Below are 12,079 nucleotides of genomic sequence, written 5' to 3' on the forward strand. Positions count from 1 at the left end.
ACATTGCCATCACTACTCTGATCAACCATTCCTCCACTTCTAACTTCCTCATTGCCCATGTCACTACTTCACGTGGAACCCTATCGAATGCTTTCTCCAGATCAACAAACCCAAGAAACAACTTCTTCCTCTTCTCCATGTACTTCTCCTGCAACTGCCTCACAATAAAAAGCTCGTCTGTCGTTCCTCTTCCTGGCATAAATCCAAACTGCATTTCGTCAATCTTCACTTTCTTCCTTGTCCTCCTCTCCAACACCCTTTCCAATACCTTCATTCCATGCTCCAATAACTTTATCGTTCGATACGAGCCACAGACCAGAGGGTCACCTTTCCCCTTGTATAGAGGGACGAGGGTGCTCAGTTCCCAATCCACTGGAATGCGGCCTTCTTTCACCACCAGATTACAGATCTCTGTCTTTTTGAGGCAATGTTTTTATGGCCGGATGCCCTTCCTGACGCCAACCCTTTTAGTCGCCTCTTACGACACGCAGGGGTACGGTGTGACTGGGTGTGGGTGTGACAAGGACTAATCGATTCGATTTTGGTGAAGATCTGAATATGGATTCGGATACGAGAATTATTTAATTTTTAAGTGATGCTTCACCATCGAGGGATCTGGTGAAAAGGATATTTAACATGATATTTCAATAAGTTATGGATGACATGACAAAATTCGGTGGATTATTTGTTTAGGTGACAAGAACAGATCTGGCCTATCATTGGGATACAAACCATAAACTGTTCAGCCTGGCGGAGGTTTGCGCTCTACCGAGTGCCGTTCTAGTTGGACATGTAAATAAGTTTTATCATCTGACTTGACGCACGCATGTGATCGTTTCAATACTCTGTTCCAGAGATGATACCAATGAGGGCAGACACCTTGGTTTCATGTTTCTGTAATATCAGACACAACATGATAAGCATGAAAAGGCAAGATAAGCAGCCATGAAGGAAAGTTAACTTGATCACAAAGCATCACATCCAGCTTGGCTGTGAACATTTCAGAAAGGTATGCATTTGTAACCACAAGGTGGGAAGATTCAACGAAACGTAATAATCGATATACAGTGCAATAGCATTACAAATACTCAAATTGATCATGGGTGTTGGTTGTGAGACTACAACACCAAAATTATTCTGCGTCAAGTCTTTGGCGGATGATTGATCAAAACATGCATCGTTCATTTTTAGTCTCAATAGAAATGCACAAAATGTACAGCTTGCATTCACATCATGATGAAAACAAAGCCAAGTAATATTCACTTGGCTGAAGCAGAACTTTAAGGCCAAAAGTTTTTCTCATCTCACATCTTGCATGAACCTCTTTACATTACACAATTGGTGTCAGTATAACAGGGAGGTATCTTTAATCAATGTATGGTATGTCTTCAAAATTCCTTGTGTTCAAAGACCTTTCTTACCCATGAGAAATTGGTTCATGTAGGTCTTCACTGTGATGGGAAATCTTGAGAGCATTTCATAAACTTCTGTATGGTTAAATAGTTCTAGAACTTTGAGATAAATATATTCTTGGTCAGCAAAGATAAAAAAAAACAACAATTTAGTGATAATGCCTGTAATAGCAGCATAGTAAAAAGTAAGCTGTGTTTAAGTTGCAGATACAGGTGCAACCAAAAGTCTGGGAATTGCAACGGCCAGTGTGGAAGAAGAAGAAGAAGAATACCACTCATTTTGCATCTTTAGATACATAGGCCTGCCAAAGCAGTTTCCTCGGCTATTGGGCACAATCTTGGACAGGTCACCATTCCAACGTAGGATATTCAAATGGGTCGTTCTTCCCAGTAAGCTGGTACTCATTTTGCCAATCTCAGAAGGATGACAGGCTGAGTCAACCCACCTGGTGTTGATTTTATGGCACGACGGGCTCAAACTCAAGACCCTACAATCTTAAGCCAGCCAACTTAACCGTTAAGCCAATGCCAGGCTTCAGTGTGGTTGAACTGGGTAAATATGGAAAAGTGCTGTAAAAAGGAGCAAAGCTTTCCCAGCTTCAAGTCAAAGGTCAATTGACTCCTCAAAGGAGCCATTTTTCTGCTATTCATTGTGACTATAAGATTTATGGTGCTGTATTTCTTGACCTGTTGGTCAGCATCCTCATTCTGCTCTACCCCATAGGAGGCTTCCTTCCTATAATCACATCATGTGAACAAAAATCAATCGATCTAAAGATGCTGTTTTACACTCCACCTAATCACCATTTTCTATCTTCTTCATCAGTATCTGCTCCACCATGTTCCTCACCTTTGGTTTCATTTCCTCTCCCCTTTTCACACACACCCTCGATTGTCTTATCTGTGTGTCCACCATTTGCAATTCTGTTTCCTGGCTCGCTTCTGTGACAAACCCCCTCTTCCGTGCTCTCATTCTGATGTGCTGATAGTTCCGTTTCCTCTCTATCCCCTGCATCTCTCAATCTGTGCAAACCCAGTGCACAGCAACCACGTAGCAATGTCCCAAAGTTGTACAGTGGCTCGGGTGAGCTGCCATGGTGTCGTAGGGCTAGCCAAGCCACACTAGGTAGTGCAGGAAGCACCAGCGCCAGCCATTCAACCCAGAAGGAGGAACGGGTGTGCCGTGTTTCTGAAGAACCAGCACACGTGCCGACCGGGACCATCATTCCCTGATCCAGGGTTTCAGAACTCGTGGAACACGAAGATGCTGGTCTTGAGACTCGCTGTTCTGCTGGTGAAATGTCAGAAATTTGAAAATTGGTGTGGCTTAGATTTGGTGTTGGGAGAAATTCTGAGGACTGGGATGAGTCCAAACCTGGAAGACATGTTAATTCTGGATCCCCTGATTTGGAGGGACTGTGGTTTGGGTGTAGGGTTGGGGTTAAAACTTCAAAATCTGAGACTGGACATGTAGATGGGGCCTGAACCTGGGAAAGGATGTGGGTTTGTGACAAAGATACATTTGTGTCTAGAGTTGAAACAAGATCTAATGTTGAAGATACGACCGAGGTTTGTGGTTCAGCAGAGGATACATTTTGTGAGTCGGCTGGAGTTGAGGCTTGTGGAACTTGATGAAAGCTTTGAACTCGCTTTATTCTAGCACCCACCAACATGTGTCCAGGTGTGTCCTGGATATGTTCTGGTGGATTGGTATCCGGCACCGATTCTGAAATTTCATGGGCATCTTCCATACGAATCAGAGTGGAAGTTACCTTTGTATCTTTTTTTGCCAGAAGGTCTGAGATTGTGCTTTGATTAGATCTGCAGCGTTCTACATTCTTCAACAGTTTCTCTGGATTCTGCTTCAAGGCATGATTGTCATCACTCTTTCTGAGGCTCTCTGGTTCACTCGGCAAAGTCTCACCAAGTAGCTGGAAATCCACGCACTGCTCCACCATTGGCTCTGCGAGAGTGGTCAGGTCGAAAGACTGTGTCAGCAAACTATCCTGTTTGCAAGTTGTGAATGAGTCGCTTGAAATAATCGAGACAGAATCGGTGGTACAGTCACCTGAGTGGTTTATCAACTTGCCTCGTGTTTCAAAATCGTAGCTCTCACTGTTGCACAATGACTCGGAGGTTGTTGGTGAGGCTGAGACAATCGTTGCTGTCGTGGGATACAAATGGTCAAGGCTGAGGTCTTCCATAGATCTCTGGCTCAATACATTCTTCTCGGTTTGTCTTGACAATCCCATGAGACTGCAGTGGCAAACAGGACCCGTCAATAAGCTGGAACTTGTGCTGGCGCTGGGAGTAGGGCTGGAGCTGGGGTTGAGGTTACAATTGGCACTGGAAATACCAATGAAGTTTGCATTGCAGGTCTTGTCCTGGGTGGTGGGTGCAACCTTCAAAGAAGACCAAGGTGCTACAACTCCCCAAAACTGACCCGGTATGTCCTCGGTCTGTGTTCCTAGATCCCGGCACCGTGTGTGTGTGGCTTCCACGACGTCACTTTTTGCACTGCCTTGTTCCCAAGGCCATCCCAAGCCTCGGCCACTCCCAAGGAATGGGGAAGGGGTTCCGTAACGAAGAGCTGCCATGGCTGCAGCGGCCTTTCTTGTCACAGGCCTTATTCTCCTTGCATTACGCAGCCGAGCGGACGTCATATTTGTGGTTTGCCTACTCCATAATGGACCGACTCCAACCTTGTTTTCGACAAGCGATTCTGTGAACATACGATGGCTTTCCACACAGGTTCCTGCTGCTTGTGAATTAACATTATCGGCAAACCCTTGACCCGTTACTGCCACTGTCGTCGGGAAGATTGTCTGGCTATTTGTCAGCACGTTAGTGGACAAGGACTTTCCTCCTTGAGCGCACCCTTTGACCCGTCTCCAGTCTTGTTCCACATAGTTCTTCATTTTAGCTTCGCTTTGCAGATCTTGTGTTTTGATGTCTTTTCTTTCACTACAAGCGATGCTCTGTGCTTCATTCTCTCCTCTTGCCTCTTCTTTGATAGTTGTCTTTTCCTTTTCTTTCAGTCCCTCTTGTGACTCGTCTCTTTTACTGAATTTCTCTCCTTTCTTTTCATCTTGGCTTGCACTGCTCCCTGTATGTGAGCTCCTTCGCCTACTCGTGCCTTCACGGTTTTTGGGGGATGTGAGTACCTGCTGGAGACAGGAGCCTGAGCGCTCGGGATATTGGTGAGACCGCTGTGCATACAACATACTACGCAAATGGTGAATCTCACTTTGAGCCGCACTCAGGGAATGCTGGGTCTCTAGGCGGTAACCTTCCTCTTCCAGCCAACCATGTCGCAGCTCATTCAGCTTTGCTCGTAGACCAGCTGCCTCCCGTGCTCTGTTGAAGGTGACATTTCATTTTTTCATTTCATGAAAAAGTATTGTCAGGTGACTGAATTGCTATCCAAATTTGTGGTTTAAAGAAAAGCAGCAGATGATGTGAAAAAGCAGATTTATAAAGAGCAATATGTGTATTAGGTTTACAGCTACAGGTTAAAAAGGATGTCTTCATTATTCTGGATACATGAAAGGATCACAAAGGTTACGCTGCAGATATCTTAAAACATGGGACATGTAAGATTACCATTTTCTAACATGCATACTGTCTCATGCCTGGTCCGCAAGCCTCCCTCCCAAATGTATGGAGTTAGCCTAGATGCTACAAGTGGTTGATCCTATATTTACTGCCTGGAACTTTCCCTTCCTCTTTACCTCCGCCATCAAAGGAGGACTGAGGTTGTTTTCTCTCCTGTCTGTCTGTTCGTTACTTGTGAAATTGAACATTCGCAAGTACAGACTTGGCATTTAATATGGAATTTTTTTTTTTCCTTGACTTGGGTTTACTTTCTTAACTCAGTATATCAATCTGGTGAGTTTCTTTTACACTTTGGTGATTTATTTGTTAAAAGAACCATGTCACTGATTGTGTGTCGCAGCAAGAAGTCAACAACAGGATTATATCACAGGTGGCGTGGCAAAATGTACGGACAGGTGCATTTGATGATTGGCTTCACAGTCGGGTATACAAGGGTTGTTGCGTTCTGTATTAGTGGAAAACAACTGCTGCACGTCTCCAAAAGTTATTGCCGCTTCCTCTGGAGATGGTCCGTCAACTCGACAATGCTGTTTGTCATGGAGTGGTGGCTTTACGAAATTACGGCATGAAACAGCGTGCTATTGCTCGGCAGTATGCCATCACTCAAGGTCAGGTGTCAAAGATCCTGAAACGAAATGCTCAGTGGGGTGTCCCTACGCCAATACTGAGGCCAGGACGTCCCCACAGAACCACAAGGAGGGATGATCGCCAGCTGCACCGGTTAGTCCGCAATGGCCGTACCAAGTCAGCTAATCGGCTTAGGGCTGAGTGGCAGCAACTGACAAATGTGCCTGTATCCAGAAGGCTAGTCAACCAACGACTGGTTCAAGCAGGCTATCATGCCAGGCGTCCCCTGAGAAAGCCACGCCTGACCAGACAACACCGCCAGCGCCGATTGCAGTGGGCCAGAGAGCACCGTCAATGGCAGCCAGGACACTGGAATCACGTGATCTTCAGTGACGAGTCTAGATTTCTGGTCTATCGTCAAGATGGCCACGTCCGAGTGCGCAGACAAGTGCATGAAGCCTACAACAAAGATTGTATAGTGCCAAGAGTCCAAGCTGGAGGTGGTGGGGTGACCGTTTGGGCTGCTTTTCATGCAGGGGGCAAAACTGACCTGGTTGTTCTGAATGGAAACCTGAACCAGTTCAAGTACAGGGCCATTCTGGAAGAAACATTGCTTCCATTTGCTCGTGCAGCCTTTCGAGGAAACTTTGTCTTCCAAGATGACAATGCACGGCCTCATCGTGCTCGCATGATCCAACACTTTCTTGCTGACCGTGGTGTAGAGCATATGGAGTGGCCTGCCATGTCCCCGGATATGAATCCGATAGAGAACTTGTGGGCAGAATTAACGCGTCAAATCGACCACTTGGACCAGCAGCCGACCTCTGTGCGTGAATTGCAGCAGGCTATTGTCACTGCATGGCAAGCGATTCCTGTCCAAACCTTGGCAAATCTCGTGAACAGCATGCCTCAACGTGTACGTGCTCTCCTGAATGCTCGTGGGGGTTACACGAAGTACTGAACTGTAATTTTACTGTCCGTAATCCCAGTCGTAATTTAACTTTTGTTTTTGTAAAAAACATTTTTGGCTAATGTGCAAAATAAAGAGATACTTCTGGAAAACGTACAGAAGTTTAACACAGTACTGTCCATGAATTGAGTTCGATATCAGTTTACATCACTTTCAAGGATCAATTTACTTGTTTCGAAATGTCAAATGTGGTTTTTGTTTCTTTTAAACGTCACATTAACAAAATCTAGAATAATTTCAACATAATTCCAATGAACTTTTGGTTCTAAGACATCTTGAAAAGTAAGTTCACCCCCACAAAAAAAATATTCCATATTAAATGCCAAGTCTGTATATTGGTTTGTCTGGTCTGTTATTCTGTCATTGTGTTTTTGAAAAGAGGAATTTCCCTGGATACGGGACAATAAACGGTATTATTTTAATTGTATGTCCATTTTTACTCCGATCTTTATGAAACTACTATCTGGTAGAGGTAGAATAGATTAGATTATGGACTGATTCAGACGGAACTTTGTGGACACAGGGGTGTGACAAGGACGATTCGATTCTGGTGAAGATGTGAGAATTTTTCAAGTGATTGTAATTTTTTAAGGGCATTCCAGCTTGTTCTGGGTCTTAAGTGCATTGATGCACTTTAACATCAATTTCAATGCCAATGAAGAAATGAATATGGCATGCATGATATGAGCTTGGGATCCCAACATAATGCGCTTATGGACTCGTATGTGAATGCTAAGCAGAACAATACACGACTTTTCCGAAATTGTCTTGTCAATATCACATACTCTCATGTACCTAATAAAGATGGACTTTTTGCCTTTTTGATCTCCAAAGACTTCACTCATAGAGCTGATAAAGAAAAAAATACTATCACGAATGTGCTGCTTTTTTATTAGTCCCATACCAGTTTCACCGGAGGGGACTATAGGTTTGCTCGCAGCCTGTCTAACCATCCCACCTGTGGTTTTTCAGACTTTTCCCCCTCAACCTATAACATATTCAACTGAAATTTGGTACATGACTTTATTATGTTTCGTTACAGAACAAGTTCGAATTTCAGTGCATTTCGTCAATTTTTCCAGAGTTATGTCTTTTTTTTTTTTTTGGACTTCATGTATCGCAAAGCAATTCTCTGTCTTGTCATTATTCCTTCCCTACTGACACTCCGGCAACATTGAACATTCATGTTCAATTGGAAAGGAGCTCTCCATCCTCGACCATTCACGTGATCTATCTACTCCATATTTTATTTCAAATCGTAATCTATGCTTGTTAATCCTCACATCATTACGACTCGCTCACCTGCTGTCAGCAAGGACTTCCAGCTGCCGAAGTCGTTCATGAAGCGTCTTCAAGGTGTCTTCCTTCCCAGGCTCACTTCTCTGTATGCAAGCACTTCCCTTTCCACGTGCTTGTGGGCTGTACAACGAAAGGAGCATGGAATATTATATTTACTGGGCAAGGTTGGAAGCAATGCGCACGAGTCCAGAAAGTTTTTTTTTTTTTTTTTTTTTTTTTCTCTCCAGCCAACTTGCACAAATCGACAACAGACTCCGAGTCATATAATGAGTCCTTTTGTGCATGCGCCGTGTTTGCATTTTCAGTGACTACGTTTGGCCGACCGGGCACTTTTAACCTGCCGTTGATGGCGCGAAATCCATGATTCAATTAGTCAAACAATGTTCAGAATTTAGATGAAAGAGTGGTAATTTCAAAATCTTTAACCATATTTGTTCTGTTCGTCGATTCTGTTTAACCATAATTGTTCTGCAAATCGGACTCACGAGAATATAGGATATACCAGGAATATCCGTGGATGATATGAGACAGGTAGCTATCTATAGCGGCGGCCATCGCCAAACCCCAGGTATGACCTTCCCATTAGTGTTAAGAAGCACGAAGGTTTGCGAGGAACGCCCTTGTCTATGAACCTTTGGCCTTTCATGGGACCATATGGTCAGGAGTTTTTACAATACTACTGCTAATCCGTATGCCTGACTCAGGGACGTAGCTGTCAGTCTTCCACCTTGTGCCAACATTCAGGTGGGGCCTAAGGCCAAGGTCATTGGCACACTGGCATAACCAAGAGTCTCCCATCTTCTATCTTGGCTGTCACCGGTTGCACCTGACCCTGACCTACTACATGGCCTCGGAACACCACCTGTGCCTTTACAAACTCACTCTTCGATAAGTTGATGGTCAACCCTGCCTCGGTCAGTTTCTTGAAAAATGCATGAATTTGTTTAATATGATCTTCCATGGTCATAGTGTGGATGATGGCATCATCCAGATAAGCCTCCACCCCCTCAAGGTCTGCAATAAGCTTATTAATCAGCCGTTAAAATGTAGCAGGCCCGTTTTTCAATCCAAAGGGAAGAACCTTGTACTGATAAAACCCATTTGGTGTGACTAAAGCCGAGATTTCCTTGGCTCTATCAGTAAGAGGGATCTGCCAATACCCTTTCAGCAAGTCAAATTTAGTTACAAATTTAGCTGGGCCTATTCTATCAATACAGTCATCAATCCTCGGGATGGGATATGAGTCGGTCTTGGTCACTGCATTAACCCTTTCCATGGTCATACCTTCGTCTCCTTCGTTTCCTTGGGCCTGCTCCCTTGGGTTGGGACCATTGTTTCACCTCCTCAACCTTGGCCCCATCTCGTCTCTCCGCTCCTGCCTGGCATGGCTCTGCAGTACTCCGCCGCAAGGCTCCTTCTGCTCAATACCCGCTCCACCCCATCATGCATCTCTGCCATCAAATCAAATGGACTCCTCCGACGACCCAGGTACATTCACCGTGGCTCCGGTCGTAAGTTTGTATATGTACAATCAGGTCACTCCATCCCCGTCCTCTGGTCGGCTCAGCGCACTCCCACTCATCGTCCCAGCGCACCTCGTCACGGCAACGCACAAAATCGTACCTCCTGCCTGCGAACCCTGGCTAAATCACCTGAATTCATCCCTGCTGTTCAAAACAACATCAAGCTCACCCTGTTCAACACCTGGTCCCTCAACAACAAATGCCTCATCCTGAACGAATACATCCTGGATAACAAACTGGACTTTCTCTGTCTCACCGAAACCTGGCAACAACCTCTGGACTACTACACACTCAACCTCACCACACCCAATGGATATTCCTACATCAATAAACCACGCTCGGAGGGCCGAGGTGGTGGAATTGCCGTTATCCACCGTCAAGACATCAGGACCAGCCTCATCCCCATCGCCTCATCCTCATCCTTTGAACACCTGGCTTTTAAACTCTCTGGTCGCACGCAGTCAGTCATGGCTGTCGTCTACCGCCCTCCCAAACCACACCCATTATTCCTGTCTGACTTCTCCTACTTTCTGACCCAGCTATGTTCCCTCTCCCCCTCAATCCTCCTCCTTGGTGATTTCAATATCCACATGGACTCCACTGACTCCACAATAACCACTGACTTCACTGATTTACTCACCTGCTTTAACCTCACTCAACATGTCAACTTTCCTACGCATATCCGTGGTCACATTTTGGACCTTGTCTACTCCACTGGATTAAATTTGCACCATCTCTCTGGCTCTGACCTCACCCTCTCTGACCACTTAGCCATCACTATGACCATCAACATCCCCACCCCAACACCAAGACATTATCGCACTATCAACTTCCGTAAGCTAAACGCTCTTTCACCTACCTCATTCTCATCCACCCTCTCTGAAAAAATGTCCACTTCTCCCTTCATTGACCTCCACACCCCTTCCGACCTCACTGACTACTACAACCACACTCTCTCCTCCTGCCTTGACCAGCTTGCGCCTGTAAAAACCAAAACAGTTTCTTTCACCCATTCTGCTCCCTGGTTTACTCCTGAACTCCGCCTGATGAAAACTCGTGCTCGCCAACTTGAAAGACTCCGCAATAAAACAGGTCTCACAGTTCACTCCCAAGCCTACAAGGACCACCTACAACACTACAAAGATGCCCTCTCCCACGCCCGCTCCGCCTACTACTATCAAATTATCCACTCTGGCTCCGGAAACCCAAAAGCACTCTTCTCGACAATAAACAAACTCCTCCGCCCCCTGGACACCACCACCCAGTCATTCACAGTAGACAACTGCATCTCCTTCCTTTCTTTCTTCCAACGCAAAATTGACAACATCTACAACAGCTTGACCACCGCCGCACCCGCTCCCCCTCCAACCACCTGCCCCCCATTATCCTGCCTTCCCCTGTCTCAATTCTCCCCGGTCTCCCCTACTGACCTCTCTGAACTCCTCATAGGAATGAAAACTGCCACCTGCACTCTTGACCCCATCCCCTCCAGCTTTGTCAAGGCCTCCCTCCCTGCTCTCTCTCCACTTATCATTGCAACAATAAACTCCTCCCTGTCTACAGGCTACAGGCTAATCAAACTCCTCCCACCATCCCTCAAAATTGCTGCTGTTACCCCCATTCTGAAAAAACCTGGACTCAACCCTGACACCCTAAATAACTTCAGACCCATCTCCAACCTACCCTTTCGGTCAAAAGTTTTGGAACGCGCTGTAGCCGCTCAACTCAAACATCACCTCTCTGCCAATAACCTGTATGAAATATTCCAATCCGGCTTCCGCTCCAACCACAGTACTGAAACTGCTCTCCTCAAAATCACCAACGACCTTCTCCTCTCCTCTGACGCTGGCAACCTCAACATTCTCGTCCTCCTCGACCTCAGCGCTGCCTTTGACACCATCGATCACACCATCCTCCTCACCCGACTTGAATCCACCTTTAACGTTACCGGCACTGCCCTCTCTTGGATTAAATCATACCTCTCTGACAGACGCCAGTTCATCTCCATCAATAACTGCAAATCCCCCACTGTTCCCCTCCCCCAAGGTGTCCCCCAAGGTTCAGTTCTTGGCCCCCTCCTCTTCATCCTTTACCTGTCCCCCCTCGGTCACTTAATCCACCGTCATGGTCTCCAATTCCACTGCTTCGCCGATGACATCCAGCTTTTCATCTCCACCAAGTCCGTCTCCACCGACACCCACTCTATCCTGACAAACTGCATCTCTGAAATAAAATCCTGGCTTCAAATCAACTTCCTCAAACGTAACTGTGATAAATCTGAAATAATCATCATTGGCCCAAAAAACGCTCACAAAATCCACCCATAACTTTGCCCTCAACATCGACGGTATCCCAGTATCCACCTCCCCTCTCATCCGGAATCTTGGCGTCATCTTTGACCAACCCTCTCCTTCGACAAATACACTAAACAGATCACAAAGACAGCCTTCTTTCACCTGAAAAACATCACCCGTCTCCGCTCATCCCTCTCCTCCACGGCTGCAGAAACCCTCATCCACGCCTTCATCACCTCCCGTCTGGACTACTGCAATAGCCTCCTCTATGGTTCACCCTCAACAATCACCAATAAACTCCAATACATTCAGAACTCCGCTGCCCGTCTACTCACCCATTCCCGGACCCGTGACCACATCACCCCCGTCCTTTACAAGCTTCACTGGCTCCCCATCTCC

At 45.9% G+C, this 12,079-nt stretch overlaps 1 protein-coding gene across 1 annotated transcript in view; it reads right to left on the minus strand.

The window, feature by feature from the left end:
- Nucleotides 1-890: 890 nt before the first annotated feature.
- Nucleotides 891-12,079, minus strand: part of LOC137421931 (uncharacterized) — a 30,416-nt gene continuing 19,227 nt past the window's right edge. The window contains exons 4-5 of the mRNA XM_068108528.2: nt 7,867-7,983; nt 891-4,769 (exon numbers count right to left, since the gene is read on the minus strand). Of these exons, the coding sequence (XP_067964629.2) occupies nt 2,213-4,769; nt 7,867-7,983 (2,674 nt within the window). The 3' untranslated portion in view covers nt 891-2,212. The remainder of the gene's footprint in view (nt 4,770-7,866; nt 7,984-12,079) is intronic.

The sequence above is a fragment of the Myxine glutinosa genome, chromosome 2 (genome assembly GCF_964187855.1).
Source record: "Myxine glutinosa chromosome 2, kmMyxGlut1.1, whole genome shotgun sequence".
NCBI classification, from domain to species: domain Eukaryota; kingdom Metazoa; phylum Chordata; class Myxini; order Myxiniformes; family Myxinidae; genus Myxine; species Myxine glutinosa.